The sequence below is a fragment of the Erythrolamprus reginae genome, chromosome 8, assembly GCF_031021105.1.
Source record: "Erythrolamprus reginae isolate rEryReg1 chromosome 8, rEryReg1.hap1, whole genome shotgun sequence".
In the NCBI taxonomy this organism is placed as follows: domain Eukaryota; kingdom Metazoa; phylum Chordata; class Lepidosauria; order Squamata; family Dipsadidae; genus Erythrolamprus; species Erythrolamprus reginae.
Window position 1 is genome coordinate 14,213,709 of NC_091957.1, and position 17,407 is coordinate 14,231,115.

The 17,407-nt window shown below is 41.6% G+C and overlaps 1 protein-coding gene across 1 annotated transcript; it reads left to right on the top strand.

Moving 5' to 3' along the window:
- Nucleotides 1–622: 622 nt before the first annotated feature.
- On the top strand, nt 623–17,268 carry LOC139170723 (vomeronasal type-2 receptor 26-like). The gene is made up of 5 exons (XM_070758212.1): nt 623–880; nt 7,351–8,151; nt 12,249–12,461; nt 14,432–14,558; nt 16,358–17,268. The coding sequence occupies exons 1-5, from the start codon at nt 641–643 to the stop codon at nt 17,266–17,268; spliced, it is 2,292 nt and encodes a 763-aa protein (XP_070614313.1). The 5' UTR covers nt 623–640.
- Nucleotides 17,269–17,407: the final 139 nt, after the last annotated feature.

A 17,407-nucleotide genomic window follows, 5' to 3' on the forward strand; every position in this document is an offset into this window, starting at 1 on the left:
AGCACCAGGATGAAGAACAACCATGGAGCTTTTACAGACCAGGACATCATCTCATTGGTATAGTCACAACTGAAACACTAATATTGCCTATAATGTTGCCTTTCAGCAGTGCTCCTCCTAGTCCATCTCCGTAAGTCATTCAGGGTGATTGGAGTTGCATCTCCTCCATTGGCAGTTCTAACACGTGCCTTCTTTTCTCCTCAGTTTATTTACTTTTACATTATATAACCTTTCTAATTTCCTGAATGATTTTTATTTCCCTAGCTTGCCTGTTTTTTATTATTTTATGGAAGACTCAAATCTAAAGATGGGGTTATAAAAACCTGAAGGCAATCCAGATTATTTTCTTCTCCCCGTTCACTCCTCAGTTCATTCAAACTTGAATTCATTTTGTTTAAAGGAGGGGTTGAAACAGTTGTAGTTGCCTCTGCCCAATCCACACACATATTCCTGTAACTGATTTTTTATTTTGGATCAATATTGGCTTAAGAATTAGTAGGTTTGTGGAGATAAAAAGAAATACATTCTTTTTAAAAGTCACTTGTTTCCACTGATGAGAATAACATGAACAATTTTTTTTTTTTGCAGTAAGGATTCTTTTGAATTTTTAAGCACTCTACGATTAATTTTCAATATTCAAATGGTTAACAAGAATTCCCAGCTCCTGCACAACCTCACACTGGGCTACAAAATCCATGACAACTATCTGAACACTTTACGCACTTCAGATGCCTTGCTGGACATTCTCTCGACTGGACAATTCAATGTCCTCAACTATTGCTGTGGAAAGAAGGACAGCCTTTTGGTTCTTTTTGATGCAGCTAACAGTGACATCTCCATCCAGGCATCAACATTAACAGCACTTTATAAAGTCCCACAGGTTTGTGTGTATGATTCTCTATCTGGTAAAGTGAGGGGAAGATGTTGGCCGGTGAGCCACAGATATAACACTATCTTCTCCATTGAATTCAAGAATTATTTTTCTTCATATTAGTGTGTCAATTTTGTGTGTTGTGTGTGAGGGTCCCTCTTATGTTCTTGTTCAAATTCCTCTTAAAAGGCCTGAAGAGAAATAAGATCCCTGGAGAAGACTTTCTACTGGCTATTCAGTTATTCAAAAACATCCCTAGTTATCGGTGAAATATTGGAATGTCAATTTTCACATAGACATAACATCTGCAGCATGTATGTGCATTTGTATATATTTGTTTGTATGCATGCATGTATATATGTTTTTTCTTTGTTGCTGTTGAATTCCTTTTCATTATCAGCAAAAATATTTTACATATATATGCAGAAGCAAAATCTTGCTCGGACACATGTGTGTACACCAGGGTCACAGAGCTCCATGGGAAGCGCATTGGTACCAGCCATAAGTGGAATCCACCCCTTCATGTCCTCATTTATTTTACAGAAAGATAGCCAAAATAGAGAAGCCATGAGTGAAAAACTAAATGCTTGTTATGATGAATAGTTTGTAGAACCACTTTTATCAGTAATAACTTGAAGTATTTGTTTTCTGTATGACTTTATCAGCATCTGACATTGTTATTTATTTTATTTTATTTATTCATTTGTCCAATACATAATACATATGGAAGAGAATAGACATGAAGTAATATATATAAAGATATAGAAGAGAAGATATTTGAAAGGAAGAAAATATATATGAGATATGAGATAAAGGAAAGACAATTGGACAGGGGACGAAAGGCACACTAGTGCACTTATGTACGCCCCTTACTGACCTCTTAGAAACCTGGAGAGGTCTATCATGGATAGTCTAAGGGAGAAATGTTGGGGGTTAGGGGTTGACACTATTGAGTCCAGTAATGAGTTCCACACTTCGACAACTCAATTGTTAAAGTCATATTTTTTACAGCCAAGTTTGGAGCGGTTAATATTAAGTTTGAATCTGTTGCGTGCTCTTGTGTTGTTGCGGTTGAAGCTGAAGTAGTTATTGACAGGCAGGATGTTGCAGCATATGATCTTGTGGGCAATACTTAAATCGTGTTTTAGGCGCCGTAGTTCTAAGCTTTCTAGACCCAGGATTGTTAGTCTATTTTCGTAGGGTATTCTGTTTCGAGTGGAGGAGTGAAGGGCTCTTGTGGTGAAATATCTTTGGACGTTTTCAAAGGTGTTGATGTCCAAGATGTGGTATGGGTTCCAGACAGATGAGCTGTATTCAAGGATGGGTCTGGCAAAAGTTTTGTAGGCTCTTGTGAGTAGTGTGAGATTGCCAGAGCAGAAGCTACGTAGGATCAGGTTAACAACTCTAGAAGCCTTTTTGGCGATTTTATTGCAGTGGGCTTTAGCACTTAGGTCATTTGATATTAGTATTCCAAGGTCTTTTACTGAGTGTGGGTTGGCTGTGAGAATTTGTTTATTCAGTTTATATATGAGGTTTGGATTCTTTTTGCCGATGTGGAGGGTAGAGCATTTGTTGGTTGATATTTGAAGTTGCCAGGTGTTAGACCAATCTGAGACAAAGTCAAGGTCTTTTTGGAGAGTAAATGTGTTGTTGGTGGTGTTGAAAAGCTGTTATGAGAGGAATTTTGGCCCTCTCTTCTCTAGAACATGGCTTCAGTTCATTGTGGTTTGTGAGGGTTTCCTTCTGCACAGCTCTCTTGAGGTCCTACCTTTCAATCAGGGTGGGGTCTGGATTCTGACTGGGCTATTGCAACACCCAAGTCTGCTTGGGGTCATCATCTTCTTGCATGACCCAAAGGCTTCCAAGCTTCAACTGTCAAATGGACTCACATTGGACTTTAGAACACCTTGGTATACAGAGGAGTTTGTGGCCAAGGCAATGACCACAAGATGCCCAAGTCCTGTGGCTACAAAACAACCCAAATCATCACCCCTCCACCATTGTGGTTAGCAGTTGGTGTGGCATGATATGTTGTGTATAGTTTTCACCAAATGTGGCTTTTTCCATTATGGCCAAACTTCTCCACTCTGTTCTCTTCTGTCCAAAGGAAAATGTTCCAGAAGTCTTGTAGTCTATTCAGATGCAACCTGGCAAACCTTGCTCTTTTTAGAGAGAAGCTTCCTCCTGGCAACCATTCCAAACACACCCTTCTTGTTCAGTCTTGTTCTGATTTTAATATTGTCTTTATTGATTTTTCAAAATTTTAAAAATCACAATAAATCTTTAAGCAACTTAACCTCATATTTACATTGATTTCATATTAACACATTACAATATTTACAGTACAGTGGAACCCCGACATAAGAGCTGCTCTACTTAAGAGCAACTCGAGATAAGAGCTGGGAGGGGAGAGATATTTTTGTTCTACTTACAAGCCCAAATTCGAGATACAAGCGCCAAGGAGCTGTCTCCTGAAGCCAAACGCTAACTTCCGCGTTCGGCTTCAGGAGACAGCTGCGAAGCGGCGCGCGTGTTTTAAAAGGTTGCAGCCGGCCTGGGGGACTCGGGGGGGTGCTTGCAGCTTTATTTCTTGCTCTTTTTCTTTCTCTCTTTTACCTTCCCTTCCTCTATTTCTTCTTTTCTTTCTCCTTCCCACCTTCTTCCCTCCCTCCCTCCCTTCACTCATTCCTCTCTTACTCTCCCCTTTCATAAGTTTCCTTGCTTCCTTCCTCTGTTCCTGTCCCTTCCCCCTTTCTTTCTTTCTTGCTCTTTTTCTTTCTCTCTTTTACCTTCCCTTCCTCTATTTCTTCTTTTCTTTCTCCTTCCCACCTTCTTCCCTCCCTCCCTCCCTTCACTCATTCCTCTCTTACTCTCCCCTTTCATAAGTTTCCTTGCTTCCTTCCTCTGTTCCTGTCCCTTCCCTCTTTCCTTCCTTCCCACCCTCCGTCCATTCATTCACCCATTCCTCTCTTGATCGCTTAAAGTCGGTCCCTGGTGCAAAAAGGGTTGGGGACCTCTGTCCTACAGGATTGGGTGGCAGAGAAGTTGAACATATGTAAATTTAAAAGTTTAAGAAAGTTTACAAGTTAAGTGAAATAAACTTCATTATTCATTTATATGTACATGTACATTTCTTCATTAAAAACATGTAGTAGATCCTTGGAACAAACTTCCAGCAGACGTGGTTGGTAAATCCACAGTAACCGAATTTAAACATGCCTGGGATAAACATATATCCATTGTAAGATAAAATACAGGAAATAGTAAAAGGGCAGACTAGATGGACCATGGGGTCTTTTTCTGCCGTCAGTCTTCTATGTTTCTATGTTTCTATGTCTTTCTGCATAATTTAGACTAACTTTGTGAGTTTTTTGAGGGCTGGAACCAATTAAAATTATTTACATTAATTCCTATGGGGAAAAGTCGTTCGAGATAAGAGCTGCTCGACTTAAGAGCCCAGGTCCGGAACGAATTAAACTCGTATCTCGAGGTACCACTGTATTACAATATTCTGTGTCCTTGTTTCATTTTCCTTTTTTCATTTTCTATCATCAATCAATTGATATCCATTTTAAATCCAAGATTTAAAACCACAAAACCAACAATTAAATCAGTGAGGACTTGGACTGAAGAGGGAAAGTTAAAGCTACAGGCTTGCTTTGACTGTGAAGACCTATGTGTACCAACCAGAAACTTGCAAATATACAGTAACAATAAATCGTGGCTCACAGCTAAACTTAAGCAGTTATGTCATTCCAGAGAGGAAGCGTACAGACAAGATGATAGAATGCTGTACAACTGTGGGTTAACCTTCCATTTCTGCATGAACGGGAATGCCCCCTGCAGAGGTGAGGAGGTTAAACCTGCATTCCTGGTCAAAAGGTAATTAACCTCTTCTGCGGTGCTGCAAAGTCCCTGATCAAGACAATGTCTTCAGAGGGGCTAAGAGCAACCCAGCCATGTGGGGTCACTCACGAGCACGAATCCTAGAAAGAAGACTTGGACACATTTTCTCTCTGGGTGAAGTGACACAGTATGGAGCTGTGTACCTCTTTTTATTTGGAAGCATAAGCAGATGGGGATAATTACACATATATGTTAAGTGATATACAAACATCCAATAACATAACTTCAAACATGACATATCTTTGAGTCCTTCCTTTCCCCAGATATCACAAACCAATTTCCTCGAAACATTTCCTTTGAGCAAATGTTTCTCACACCTAATTTCTCTGAAGCCTTCTGCCTTATCACAACCAATCTCCTTTATCACAGTCTTGTCCTGATTTGCTTCAGGCAAAGTAAATTTTCCCCTTTGATCGTATAATGTCCTGTTTGGAGTGATGTATATTTGTTTATCAGTAAGATGTTTATTGAACCCTTTTATGGTCAGTTGTCTTCCTGTTGAAAATTCACCAGAAATGCAGACTTAAGCAAGTTAATACTGTCCTATCCTGGCTATAATAGAATCAGGGTAAGCAGAGCATTTTTATGCTAGAGGTCCAGATATATATAATATGATATATTCCTATTCTAACATTTATGCTATACTGCAACACTCTTCTGATTAATTTAAGGAAATAATTATTCACTTAGACTTCCTTTCACCTAAGACACTTCTGTGTATCTAGGGTAAATGTTACTCTAAGAGCAAAGATGAAACCAACCATGATTGGATTAAGAAGATATATGCTTGAGACAACCCACCCATTTGACTAGTTTAAGGAAATCCTTCTGTTTGTCTAAAGCAAAAAATATTTAAGGTGCTCTTCTGTTTATCAATTCTGCTAACAGGTTTATGTTTTGCTTGCTACATGTGACAAATTAATCATTCCCATTGTAACTAAGAGTTAATATTTTATATTTGTATACATGAGAACCTGCCAGAGCCCCCAAGTTCTCTGGGTTATAAGATGCAGGATTTCAAATAAAGCCATCTTTCCCTATCTCTTGCATAACTAGAGAATCAGCAAAAATTAATCGAGGTTGGATTATGCAACTGAAATATTATACAACTGAGAAATTATATCACGATATGTGGTCTCCTGATCTCTTGTATAATTAGATGAGACAGAAATACTTTTTTTAAAAATCAAAAGGTTGCTTCACCAAGCATCTGGAATATTGAATGTCAACTCTATAGGAAAGAGAGAGATCATAGTCTTGGACTGCACATTAGGCAAACAACCTATTGGGATACATTTGTTGTTCAATCAGAATTAAACATTTACATACAATATGTTCTGTCAGGCTCTCTGGTAGACTCCTCCCAAAAATTCACAGGTACAAATTTCAGACACACACACGTTTGAAAATTCAAAACAATGTTCTTTATAATGAAAATTCACTTAACCTAAGCCCTCTTTTGGTATAGCAAAGAGCACTCATCTCCAAACAAACTGGTAATTTGTACAAGTCCCTTATCAGTTCTGTGATACTTAGCTTGCAGCTGTGAGGCAATTCACAGTCCTTCTTCTTTAACAAAGTGAAACACACTTTGCTCTGGTTTAGTTTCAAAGCGGGGGGAAATCAGCACACAAAAGGTCAAAGTCAGTAAAGCAGTCACGAAACACAAGGATCAGATAATCCTCCACAATGGCCAAACCCACAGGCTGCTCTTTATAGCAGTCTCACTAATTACCACAGCCCCACCCAACCACAGGTGGCCTTGTTTTCTTTGATAATAATCTCTCAGTTGTTGCTGCCTATGCATCGCTCTCCACATGCATGGCTGTATCATTAACTCTTGTTCTGAATCCAAGGAGGAGTTAGATAATTGATCTCCTTCTGAGCTGTCTGCCACACTCTCCTCCTCCCTGTCACTCATGTCTTCTTGGTCAGAGGAGCCTTCATCAGCAGATTCCACTGGGGGCAAAACAAGTCTGCAGCATGTGGATGTCTCCCCCACATCCACAGTCCTTGGGACAGGAGCTGGGCCAGAGTTAACCACAACACAATACGGCCCTTTATTGGAACAAAATGTTGACTTGTTATCTTCATATGTGGGTCTGATTGTCACGAAGATGCTTTTTCAAGAGGCAACTGGACTTTCTGTTTTTTCTTTGAAAACGTTTTGCCTCTCTTCCAGAACTGAAAAAGCTTATTGGATGAGAAGCAAAACCTCTTCAAAGAAAAAACAGAAAGTCCAGTTATTTTTTGAAGAAGTGCCTTTGGGACAACCATGACTTGAATGACTGAGAATGTCTATAGACATGTGGGTCTGATTGCAAAAAAAATCTAGGAATGATACAGATATATGTTTTTTATTCTTATTCTTTTTTATTTAATTTGTTTCTTGTATTCCATTTTATATACTCTTGTTAATGCTTTGTGCTTAATATTCGGTTTCGTGCTATGGCATAATTGTTAATCAACAATAATTAATTTGTTCATCAATACCAAGTTGAATTTATAAAAAATAAAATTTTGGACTTTATCTGACCCCCAATCTAACACAACTTTCTTCATTACTTTTTCAGATCAGTGATAACATTGTTTCAGAGGCTCTGACCGATAAAAGCAAATTCCCCTTTTTCCACCAGATGGTCCCCAAAGAAGGATTCCTGTACCCAGCAATTGTCCAACTGCTGCTCCATTTCAGCTGGACCTTCATTGGCCTCTTTGCTTCAGGCACAGATAAGGGGGAGAATTTCATGAGGACTTTCACTCCTATGCTTGTCAAGAATGGAATTTGTGTTGTTATATCACAACTGTTCTCAAGAATTGGATATACAGCACCCTTCAGGGATGCCCTCTCTAAGTGGAGACAAGTCAACGTCTTTGTTCACTTCATGGATCATGTTCCCGTTACGGACAGAATTGTTCCTTTCCATTTAACGTTTATGCGCCTCCCAGGACCCATTGAAGGGAAAGTCTGGATTAGTACAGCTTTGGGAGGATTTCAATTTAAAAAGCACAAGCACAGACTTCTTAAATACATGCATAGTTTTTGGACCTTTGCTTTACTGGCAAAAAAAAGGCCGATGGATGGTGCCTTTCAACCCCATTTCTTTGTGGAAGAAAAGTTTCACGATCTTTATTTCCACTGTTCCCTTTCAAAGAACATCTTTTCTGTCAAAGGCCGCAGAAGATGCACCCAGAAAGCCCCACTGGAGACCCAGGACAAAGGGAACAGGATCCAAATCAGAAATCACCCCCATTTGTACAGTTTTATTCAGACTCTGGCCCAAGCCATGAACTCTGCTTATTCCTCCAGATCGAGGAGGGGAAGGAAGGAGAGGGGGGAAAGATTGGGGGCTCCAAAGCTGCAGCTGTGGCAGGTATGGGGTCCCAATATTGTGGAATGTGAAATATTGCTTTTATAATATTTTGATTGGATTGGATTTGATTGGATTTGTATGCCGCCCCTCTCCATAGACTCAGGGTGGCTAACAACAGTAGTAAACAGCATATGACAATCCAATATAAACAGTTAAAAACCCCTATTGTAAAACCAACATACATACAGACATACCATGCATAAAATAGTAAAGGCCTAGGGGGAAAGAGTATCTCAATTCCCCCATGCCTGGCGGCAGAGGTGGGTTTTAAGAAGCTTATGAAAGGCAAGGAGGGTGGGAGCAATTCTAATCTCTGGGGGGAGTTGGTTCCAGAGGGTCGGGGCCACCACAGAGAAGGCTCTTCCCCTGGGTCCCGCCAAGCGACATTGTTTAATAATAATAATAATATTTCATTATAACTTCTACATAATAAATAGAGGAAAATAAGGAACTAGAAACCTAAGGAGCTTTTTGAAAAATCTGCCATATTTCCCTGAAAATAATACATGCCCCCATAATAAGGCCAATCAGGCTTTCCAACGCATATGCTGAAATAAACCCTCCCCCCAAATAAGGTCCCCCTAACTACTTTCTGGGGAAAGGGGGGACATGCTGGCAGCTGCTCTTTTTGCGGCGGGCATTCTTTTGGCCGGGAAAACGAGAGCAAGCAAGAGGCAGGTTCATGCACATCCCATGGAACTAGCTCGGCTCCTCTGGGCTTTGCCTATGGCAATTTGAAATGTGCTCTTGCCTGTGAGACGAGCATCCATCCCTGCCTCGCTGCCTCCTCACAGGCAGGATGTTTCAAAATGCTCCTCAACGAGGAAATCCTGAAGTGAGGGTGGTGGAGCTGGGGCTGCCCAGATGTCCCTCTGTGATGGATGAATGGGAGATGGCTGGGTGTACTGTTGGACCCCCACTGCTCTACCCTGGGGGTATGCACTGGTGATCATGTCCTGGATGGAGAGGGACATGTGATGCCAGGAGCCCCGAGGGGTGAGTAATCCCGCCACTGTCAGGGTAAAGGTGGCTGATGGGGTAGGAGGCCTTTGCAGATTTATTTATTATTATTATTATTATTATTATTATTATTATTATTATTATTGGATTTGTATGCCGCCCCTCTCCGCAGACTCGGGGCGGCTAACAACAGCAGTAAAACAGTACAAAAAAATCCAATACTAAAAAACAGTTGAAAACCCATTATATAAAAACCAATCATAAATACAAACATACCATACATAAAATTGTGAAGGCCTAGGGGGAAAGTGTATCTTAGTTCCCCCATGCCTGGTGGCAGAGGTGGGTTTTAAGCAGCTTACAAAAGGCAAGGAGGGTGGGGGCAACTCTAATCTCTGGGGGGAGTTGGTTCCAGAGGGTCGGGGCCGCCACAGAGAAGGCTCTTCCTCTGGGTCCCGCCAAGCGACACTGTTTGGTTGACGGGACCCGGAGAAGACCCACTCTGTGGGACCTAACTGGATGCTGGGATTTGTGCAGCAGAAGGCGGTCCCTGAGATATTCTGGCCCGGTGCCATGAAGGGCTTTATAGGTCATAACCAACACTTTGAATTGTGACCGGAAACTGATCGGCAACCAATGCAGACTGCGGAGTGTAGTTTGTTCGTTTGTTTGTTTGTTTATTTATTTATGTTGAAAAGGACCTTGCAGGTCATCAAGTCCAACTTGATCCAAGCTTCCCACCACCCATATGATTGGCGGGGAATCCCCGCCACTCACACCGAGGCCGCTCCTGGCAGCGAACACGGAGGGTTCTTGAATCCCCACCGTCCATGCTCACTTTGGGCTCTTCATTGCCTCCTGGCACCAAGTGGCAGGCACAGAAGCCTGGGGGAAGCTCCCCGATGACCATATGTTCATCGGGGAATTCCTGCCGCCCACGCGATGCCGCCACAGTTGAATCACTCTTGAAGGCGAGCGGCAGGCAGGGAATCCCTGGGAAAGCCTCTGACGGCCATCTGAAGGGCGGGGGAATCCCCACCACCCAGGCAAACTCAGCGTTGTCCTCAGATTCAAATGGGAGAACCTTCGGTACAACGATGGTCGCAGGCCTAGGGGTATGACTGTGAAGGACAGTGACCCCGCCTCAGCGACTCCCTGAGCCATGGGCAATACTCCGGAGAGCAGTGGCCCTGACAGGGATAAATAAGTCCTCAACCACGGAAGAATTGGCCCTTGGATCTTACCTGTGAAGAGAGGAAAAAAGGAGTACCATAAGTAAATTATTTAATCTAGATACAACACTTAAGTGCTCAGAAGAGCAAAAAAACTCATGGTCCCTACACCATGACTGACTTTTTTAGACTGGCCTATTGGTGCACCTGGAGGGCGGGACTTAATGAATATTTAAATTTTAACTCAGTCCCTACCAATCAGACTAGAGTATTACCCACATTGGACTCTCCATAGCAGTGCATTGGAGAACATGAAGTTACTGGGCCCACCAGAAGTTGAGAAACAGGCTGTTTCTGGCCTCCAGACGGCCTCCAGGGGGATGGGGGGACAGTTTTTGCCCTCCCCAGGCATTGAATTATGGGTGTGGGCACTCACGCACTCACGCACACACGATAGCACGTGCACACGCTCTTTCGGCACTCAAGGAAAAAAAGGTTTGCCATCACTAATCTAGCCCAATCCCTCCTCTCTGCAGGAATCCCAATAGAAGCTTCTCCAACTGATGGCTGTTCAGTCTTTGCATCCATAGTGAAGGGTAGGCTGAACTTTTTTCCTTTCAAGGCAGAGCTCTGAAATGGCTCCTCTTTTCTGGATTCCTCTCCTTCACCCAGAATCTCCTAGCTTCTGACTAAATTAATTTCCCCATTTTCCTCCTTCTGGAACAACCTTGAGAAGATCTGGAGCTTCTGGACAACTTGTTCCAGTTATTGGAAGAGGGTTGCATGAGGCAGGATTCGATTTAAAACCACAAATGAGCTCAACATTTCTATTGCTAAGCAAGATGGTTGTTAAGTGAAACTTCTCCTATTTTATGACCTCTCCTGCCTTTTTTTGTTAAGTGAATCATTGCAGTTGTTAAACCAGTAACATGGTTGTTTAGTGATTCTGGCTTCCCTGTTGATTTTGCTTGTCAGAAGTTGCAAAAGTATATCAGGTTAACCTAAAACACTGAAACTGTCATAAGTCACAATACTGTGTTCAGTTCTGGAGACCTCACCTACAAAAAGATACTGACAAAATTGAACGGGGCCAAAGACGGGCTACAAGAATGGTGGAAGGTCTTAGGCATAAAATGTATCAGGAAAGACTTCATGAACTCAATCTGTATAGTCTGGAGGACAGAAGGGAAAGGGGGGACATGATGGAAACATTTAAATATGTTAAAGCGTTAAATAAGGTCCAGGAGGGAAGTGTTTTTAATAGGAAAGTGAACACAAGAACAAGGGGACACAATCTGAAGTTAGTTGGGGGAAAGATCAAAAGCAACATGAGAAAATATTATTTTACTGAAAGAGTAGTAGATCCTTGGAACAAACTTCCAGCAGACGTGGTAGATAAATCCACAGTAACTGAATTTAATCATGCCTGGGATAAACATATATCCACCCTAAGATAAAATACAGAAAATAGTATAAGGGCAGACTAGATGGACCATGAGGTCTTTTTCTGCCATCAGACTTCTATGTTTCTATGTTTCTAAGTTGGAAATGCTGCCATGATCATGGGGGAAACTATCATAAGTCACATTTTTCAGTGCCGTTATAACTTTGAACTGTCACTTATGGAACCGCTTCTCATAATCAACCTGATGTTTCTAGGTGTATATAAATAATCTCTTTTCTTATGATTCATTTTATTTCTCATATGTTGTAGAATGTCCCCTATAACTTACCAATTGCATCAATTACATTTTGTTAATATATATTTTGCCAATATATGGTTCAGAAATTTTGCTAAATCTTTTTAAAAATTATTTATGAAGATAACAGTAACACCTAATTTTTCTATATAAGCATATTTTGATGTTAGTCAACTGTAGAAGGAAGATACACATGTACAAAAGCTAAATGGGATTTTTGAAAAAAGTTTTCAGATTTTAAAATTCCTTGATGTTTCCCTTCTAGTTCCATCCTTTCCTGCAGAAGAATGAGTTTTGCAATATTTCTGATCGGAAACTGTACTTGGATCAAAATGGAGACGTAACAGGAGATCTGATAATCCTGAGCCAGTTGATTATCCCCAAGGCAGATTCCATTGGACACTATATGGGGACTTGGGAAAGACAGAGACTTTTCATCCGCCAAAGAGTTATTTCACGGATAAAGTTGTACAACAAGGTGGGAGAAATTTCTTCCCCCCCCCCCCCCAAGATTTAGGACTAATTTCATGTGGACTTAGCCTTGTTTGCAGCAAGTGGGAGATTAAACAGATTCCTAACCAACCTAGTCGACAACTTTGTCATCCAAAAGTAGAGGATGGAATTAGAAATAAAGCTATACTGCACCGATTTCTTACTAATAAAGAAGAAGTGATGGGGAGTTGAAGTTGCTAGAACCTTGGGTAAAAGTGAATTCCAGATCCCACTGGAATTAATGCAAACACAAGCAATAATAAATAACCACACACATGAGAGGCACTTAACTAAGGCAGAATATCAGCAGAGAGCTAGAACATACAAAGGCAAAATCAGGAAAGCAAAGGCTGAGAATGAGCAAAGACTTGCAACAAAAGCCAAATAGTTTCTTCCAACATATAAGTTATTAGTTAAGTACTGCTTTATAAAGCTTTCGAGAGGCCACCTGTGTTTGGGTGGGGCTCCAGTAATTAGAGCTGCTGATATAAATAGCAGCGTGCTAGTTTGGCTGTTGTGGAAGATTATCTGATCGTTGTTTCTTCAGGACCGTGCCTTGCTGTTTCCAGACTTTGTTTGTTGGTTTTTCATGACTTTGAAACCAAAGCAGAGCAAAGTGGGTGTGTCTCACTTCGTGGAAGAAGGAGGGCTGTGACGTTTCTTCACAGCTGCTAGCTAAGTACTTAAGGACTGATTAAGGGATTGTACAGCCTACAAGGTTGTTTTGGGACGAGTGCTCTTTGCAATACAAAAAGGGTGCTTTGTTTCTTTTGAATTTTTGTGATAAAGAACATTGTTTTTGAACTTTCAAGTGTGTGTGTGTGTGTATATATATATATATATATGTATGTATACACACACACTTGAAAGGCAAACACAATCCTGGGATGCATCAAGAGCAGCATAGAATCTCGCTCACATGAAGTAATGATTCCTCTCCACAGTACTTTGGTATGACCACACTTGGAATACTGTGTTCAGTTCTGGGAGTCCCAATTTAAAAGGGTCATTGATAACCTACAGCAAGTTCAAAGGAGAGTTACAAGGATGGTGAGTGGTCTGAGAACTATGTCCTATGATAAACGGTTAAAAGATCTAGGGATGTTTAGTCTGCAAAGGAGAAGACTGAGAGGAGACTTAATAACTGTCTACAAATATCTGAAGGGCTCAAGGTTGTTCAGAGCAGAGGGATCAGCATTGTTCTCATTAACACATGGAAGAACTAGAAATGATGGAATGAAACTGCAAGGGAATAGATTTAGATTAGATATCAGAAAAAACTTTATAACAGTAAGGGTGATAAACTAGTGGAACAGTTTGCCACAGGAGGTGGTGAACTCGCCTTCACCGGAAGTCTTCAAACAGAGATTGGATAGTCATCTTTCTGGGATGGTATAATGAATCCTTTATTGAGCAGGGGGTTGGACCTGATGACCCTGGAGGTCCCTTCCAATTCTATGATTCTATGATTCTATATTCTATGACTCTGTGACTCTATGACTCTATGACTCTATGACTTTATGACTCTATGACTCTATGACTCTATGACTCTATGACTCTATGACTCTATGACTCTATGACTCTATGACTCTATGATTCTAGTCCAGTCCAGTCCAGTCCAGTCCTGTACACTTCACTCCACTCCACTCGATGATCTCTCTCTGTCTCTCTATCTCTGTCACTGTGTCTTTCTGTCTCTATTTGTGTATCTCTCTGTCTCTCTCTCTCTCTATGTATGTATGTATGTATGTATGTATGTATGTATGTATGTATGTATGTATGTATGTATGTCACAGGTGAGTTACTAATACTTCGGTCCAGTTCTACTGAACCAATAGTAACTTACTGGCATGGTTTGCTATAGCTGTTAGCAACCTAGACCTGCCACATCCCCAAACCGCTTCTTTTGGCAACACCAAATATCTTTCCTTTGATATTCCTTCTTTTTCTGCTCAGTCTCTGCCTCAGTCCAAATGTGTGGAAAGTTGTCAACCTGGATTTGTCAAGAGGGCTCGAGAAGGAGAACCAATTTGCTGCTATGACTGCATTCCTTGTCCGGAAGGGACCATCTCCACTCAGGAAGGTGAGTGACACTGAGGGCCTTCAGGCTCCTATCCTTGACTGCACCCCCTTCTCTTTCAAGCTCTCTCCTCTGCCCATTTACTTCCAGTTTTCCTCCTCTGCTAGTCCTCCCCCAGGCATTTACTCTGGCCAATGAGCCGCTGCTCTGCCACCCTGTGCTCTTTGGCCTGGGCCATTTGCTGCAAGGCTGCAAGAGCGTGGGGTGAAAGAAGACATCCAGTTAGGCTGGAAGGGAAAGAACAAGATATGAGAGAAGCTAACATGGGAGCTTCTTGCAGCCTTCCACGGGCCTGGGGCCTGGAGTCAGCCTCCCTCCCTCCGTCCTTCCTTCCTTCCTTCCATCCTCCATTTCTTTCTCCCTCCCCTCTTCCCTCTCCTCCCTCCCTCTGCTTTCTTCCATCCTCTCCTTCTTCTCCTTCCTTCCTCCTTCCACTCATCCTTCCCTTCCTCCATCCCTTCCTCCACTCCTCCCTCCTTCCCTCCCTCCCTCCTTTCCTACCTTCCTTCCTTCCCTACCGACCCAACAAGTGTCTTAGGCTGTGTGCCTCTTCTGATTGGCTGCTGCACCTCCCCCAGAGCCCCACATTGGCTATTGGCTGGTGCCTGTTGCATGCAGTCAAAGGCCCGGGACAAATGGGACAGGCTAAAGAGCATGGCATGGAGGGGCAGAGGTCCATTGGCTAAAACAAATAGCTGGGAAGGGCCAGCGGAAGGAAATGGGAGCCTGGAAGAGAAACATGCATGGCCAAGAGTAGGAGTCTGAACCAGGGGTGAAATGCTGCTGGTTCGGCCTGGTTAGCCAGAACCAATAGAAATAAATGCTTCCAGTTTGGAGAATGGTAGTAAAAGTGCTTTTTAAAAAGTAAAAAAAAGAGAGATTCCCATGATAGATGGCACATCTGATTGTCACAGCTGATGAACCTTATTTTTTACTTTTTTAAAAGCATTTTTACTACCTATTCGCCCAACTGGAAATTAAAAAAGGCTTTAGAAGGTGTGTTTTTTTAAGTGCCAACTCTTAGCTGTCTTTGACAATCGACTGAGAGGGAGAATGTGGAGTCTTTTTTTTTTAAACTCCTATTTATAGCATTAAAAAAAACCTAATTATTGTCCTGTGGGGCTAACGTTTATTTCAAGGACCATTTTGTGTAAAATCCAGCTTCTTCTGCATTGTATGTGAGTCAGTTGTATAGGAGTCAGTTGTGTAGTTTTTGTGTTATTTTTGTGCAAAGTGTAAAAGTTGGTTTTTGAGCACTTTGTGGCTCCGTGAGGTTCATGCTTGTTGTTGCTGGGGCTATTCTGTGTGCTTTTGCATCATGTGTGAGTAGGTTGTGTGATTTTTGTGTTGTTTGTGTGTGATGTTTGGAAATTGGTCACATGATCACCAAATCAAACCAAACCACACCCACAACCACCAAGCCACGCCCACAGAACTGGTAGGAAAAATTTTAGATTTCACCACTGGCCTGAACGTCCCATTCCGCACCAGAGGGGAAAAGGTCTTGTGGAAAAGTAATGTCCAGACTATTTTGATGATAGTGCAAATTAAAACATGCATTGAAGCTCAACTTTTTTTAGTGCATATTCAAAATGCACTAGAAAAGCCTCCAATTTTATATATGTTACCTATAAAGGTATTAGAAAATTTAATTATATTTTTCCTGTGTGGAATAATTAAGCAACAAAGCGTCCTTGTAATTAGGCATCCTGCATTATCCCAAAAAATGGGGATATTTCTTGAAATGTAAAAAAACAAAATATTAAAGAAATAATTGCTTTTTCACTTTTTCACTTTCTCAGATACAAAAAAATGTACCAAGTGTCCAGATGATAAATATCCAAATAAGAATAGAGTCCAATGTATTCCTAAAGTTATAACTTTCCTGTCTTATGAAGAACATCTGGGCATCATCCTGGTCTCTTTTGCCCTACTCTTGTTCCTAACAACAGACCTTGTTTTAATCATCTTCATTAAATACCGAGAAACTCCTCTTGTCAAAGCCAACAACCGAGACCTCTCCTACATCCTCCTGGTCTCCCTCCTACTTTGCTTCTTGTCTTCTTCTCTCTTCATTGGTCAACCAAGGAAAGCTACCTGCCTTCTCCGACAAACAGTTTTCAGCATCATCTTCTCTGTAGCTGTTTCTTCTCTCTTGGCCAAAACGATTACGGTGGTTCTAGCTTTCCTGGCCACAAAACCAGGAAACCAAGTGAAAAGATGGTTGGGGAAGAGCTTGGCTAACTCCATTATCCTCTCTTCTTCTGCTGTTCAAATTATTATCTGTTCCATCTGGCTGGGAGTTTCTCCCCCCTCCCCTGACTCTGACTTCCACTCTCAGCATGGAGAGATCATCTTGCAATGCAACGAAGGGGCTGTTGTCATGTTCTATGTCACTCTCAGCTACATGGGTTTCCTGGCTGCCATCTGCTTCACGGTGGCTTTCCTGGCCAGGAATTTGCCTGGGGCCTTCAACGAAGCCAAGCTGATCACTTTCAGCATGCTGGTCTTCTGCAGTGTCTGGTTGACTTTTGTGCCCACCTATCTGAGCACCAAAGGGAAATACATGGTGGCGGTGCAGGTCTTCTCCATCCTGGCCTCCAGTGCTGGGCTGCTGGGCTGCATCTTCATCCCCAAGTGCTACATTATTCTTCTGAGGCCAGAGCTGAACACAAAGGAGCATCTTACAGCCAGAACAAATGTAAAAACATGAGATATAACACCATTGTGGTATTGGAAGAATTGTTAAAGTTTTTTTTTTAATTTAAAAGGAGATATTATTTCCAGTTAGTATGCTAGAATCAAATAAAAAATTTTCTATATGTTTCAAAATGAGAAATTGTTGAATGACT

Coding starts and splice junctions, on each gene's coding strand:
- LOC139170723 (XM_070758212.1), top strand. CDS start 641: ATGGTTAACAAGAATTCCCAGCTCCTGCACAACCTCACACTGGGCTAC. Junction 881..7,350: donor CACTTTATAAAGTCCCACAG/GTTTGTGTGTAT, acceptor TTACTTTTTCAG/ATCAGTGATAACATTGTTTC. Junction 8,152..12,248: donor CAAAGCTGCAGCTGTGGCAG/GTATGGGGTCCC, acceptor TTTCCCTTCTAG/TTCCATCCTTTCCTGCAGAA.